At 34.9% G+C, this 1,096-nt stretch overlaps 1 protein-coding gene across 6 annotated transcripts in view; it reads left to right on the top strand.

The window, feature by feature from the left end:
- The window catches only part of LOC117115474 (alpha-2,8-sialyltransferase 8E-like), a 52,168-nt gene that overhangs the window by 44,982 nt on the left and 6,090 nt on the right, over positions 1 to 1,096 (top strand). For all 6 annotated transcript variants that reach the window (XM_033259306.1, XM_033259301.1, XM_033259304.1 and 3 more), the window contains one exon: positions 512 to 621. In XM_033259306.1, the coding sequence (XP_033115197.1) occupies positions 512 to 621 (110 nt within the window). The remainder of the gene's footprint in view (positions 1 to 511; positions 622 to 1,096) is intronic.

The raw sequence follows: 1,096 nt of genomic DNA on the forward strand, positions 1-1,096 counted from the left end.
TAATAATAATAATAATAATAAAATAATAATAATAATAATAATAATAATAATAATAATATACATCATCCTCATCATCATCATCATCATCATCATTATCATGAATCGCAAACAATGTTACTGGTAGGCCTACTGGTATTGCGCATTTCCCTTGCGGTTATGAAGTGAGAGCCAAGCCACAATAATTCAGGAATACAATGGTAGGCATAAAATCAGTCATTATTCAGGAACCCCACGCATTACAGTAGTACAGTCACACAAACAACAAAGACAAATAAACAGATTACAACAAAAACAATAAAAACACAAAAGGAAAAAGCAGCAAAAATTCACCATTTATTGGAAGCTTCCTCCGCCCCTCGTACAGCAATTCAACATTTATCGTTATTTAAGCCTATTGTAATTTCAGTGAATACTCAGCTGATAATTTGCCAATGCTGAATAAATTAGAATTAAATTATTAAATATTGTCAAAATCAATACTTTGGTCTTCCTTTATGTTCTCAAACAATAGAATTCACCGTTTACTGGAAACTACACGAGATGCAGCCTGGTTGGTAATAGTGGCATTCTCACAAATAGTAGATGTGGGTCGGATATAGACAAATCAGATTTCATTATACGGTAAGGTACACCTACGTAATGTTGTAATCATCGTACACAATACATTTGCTTTCCTCTTGAATAAACATATTCAGTCAAAATACAAATATGTATCTTAAGCACTGTCCAGACTATCAAATTTTATTTGGCAAAACATGTGACATGCCTAAATATGGTCATGATGACATCACATCATTACCATACATGCACATCATGACTATATATGGGCATTCAACAGCTTTTTGTCAAACAAAATTTGATAATCTGGACAGAGCTTTAATTTATACTGATACATAATCATCCTCTTGTTTACCCGTCGTCGGTAATTTACTTAACAATATCACAGTGCATCATCACTAGCAAATTAGATATGGGAGTGTGGAGGCTGATGGAGGGTCGGGTGCGAAGATGAAGTGGATGGTGGGGACTCGATGATTTAGTGAGGGAGCTAGCTCGCAAAAAACGGTGATATGAGGTCAGTGGCGTAGGTATGGAC

The sequence above is a fragment of the Anneissia japonica genome, unplaced genomic scaffold (assembly GCF_011630105.1).
Source record: "Anneissia japonica isolate Jap-2015-1 unplaced genomic scaffold, ASM1163010v1 scaffold287847_len925385_cov155, whole genome shotgun sequence".
Taxonomy (NCBI): Eukaryota; Metazoa; Echinodermata; class Crinoidea; order Comatulida; family Comatulidae; genus Anneissia; species Anneissia japonica.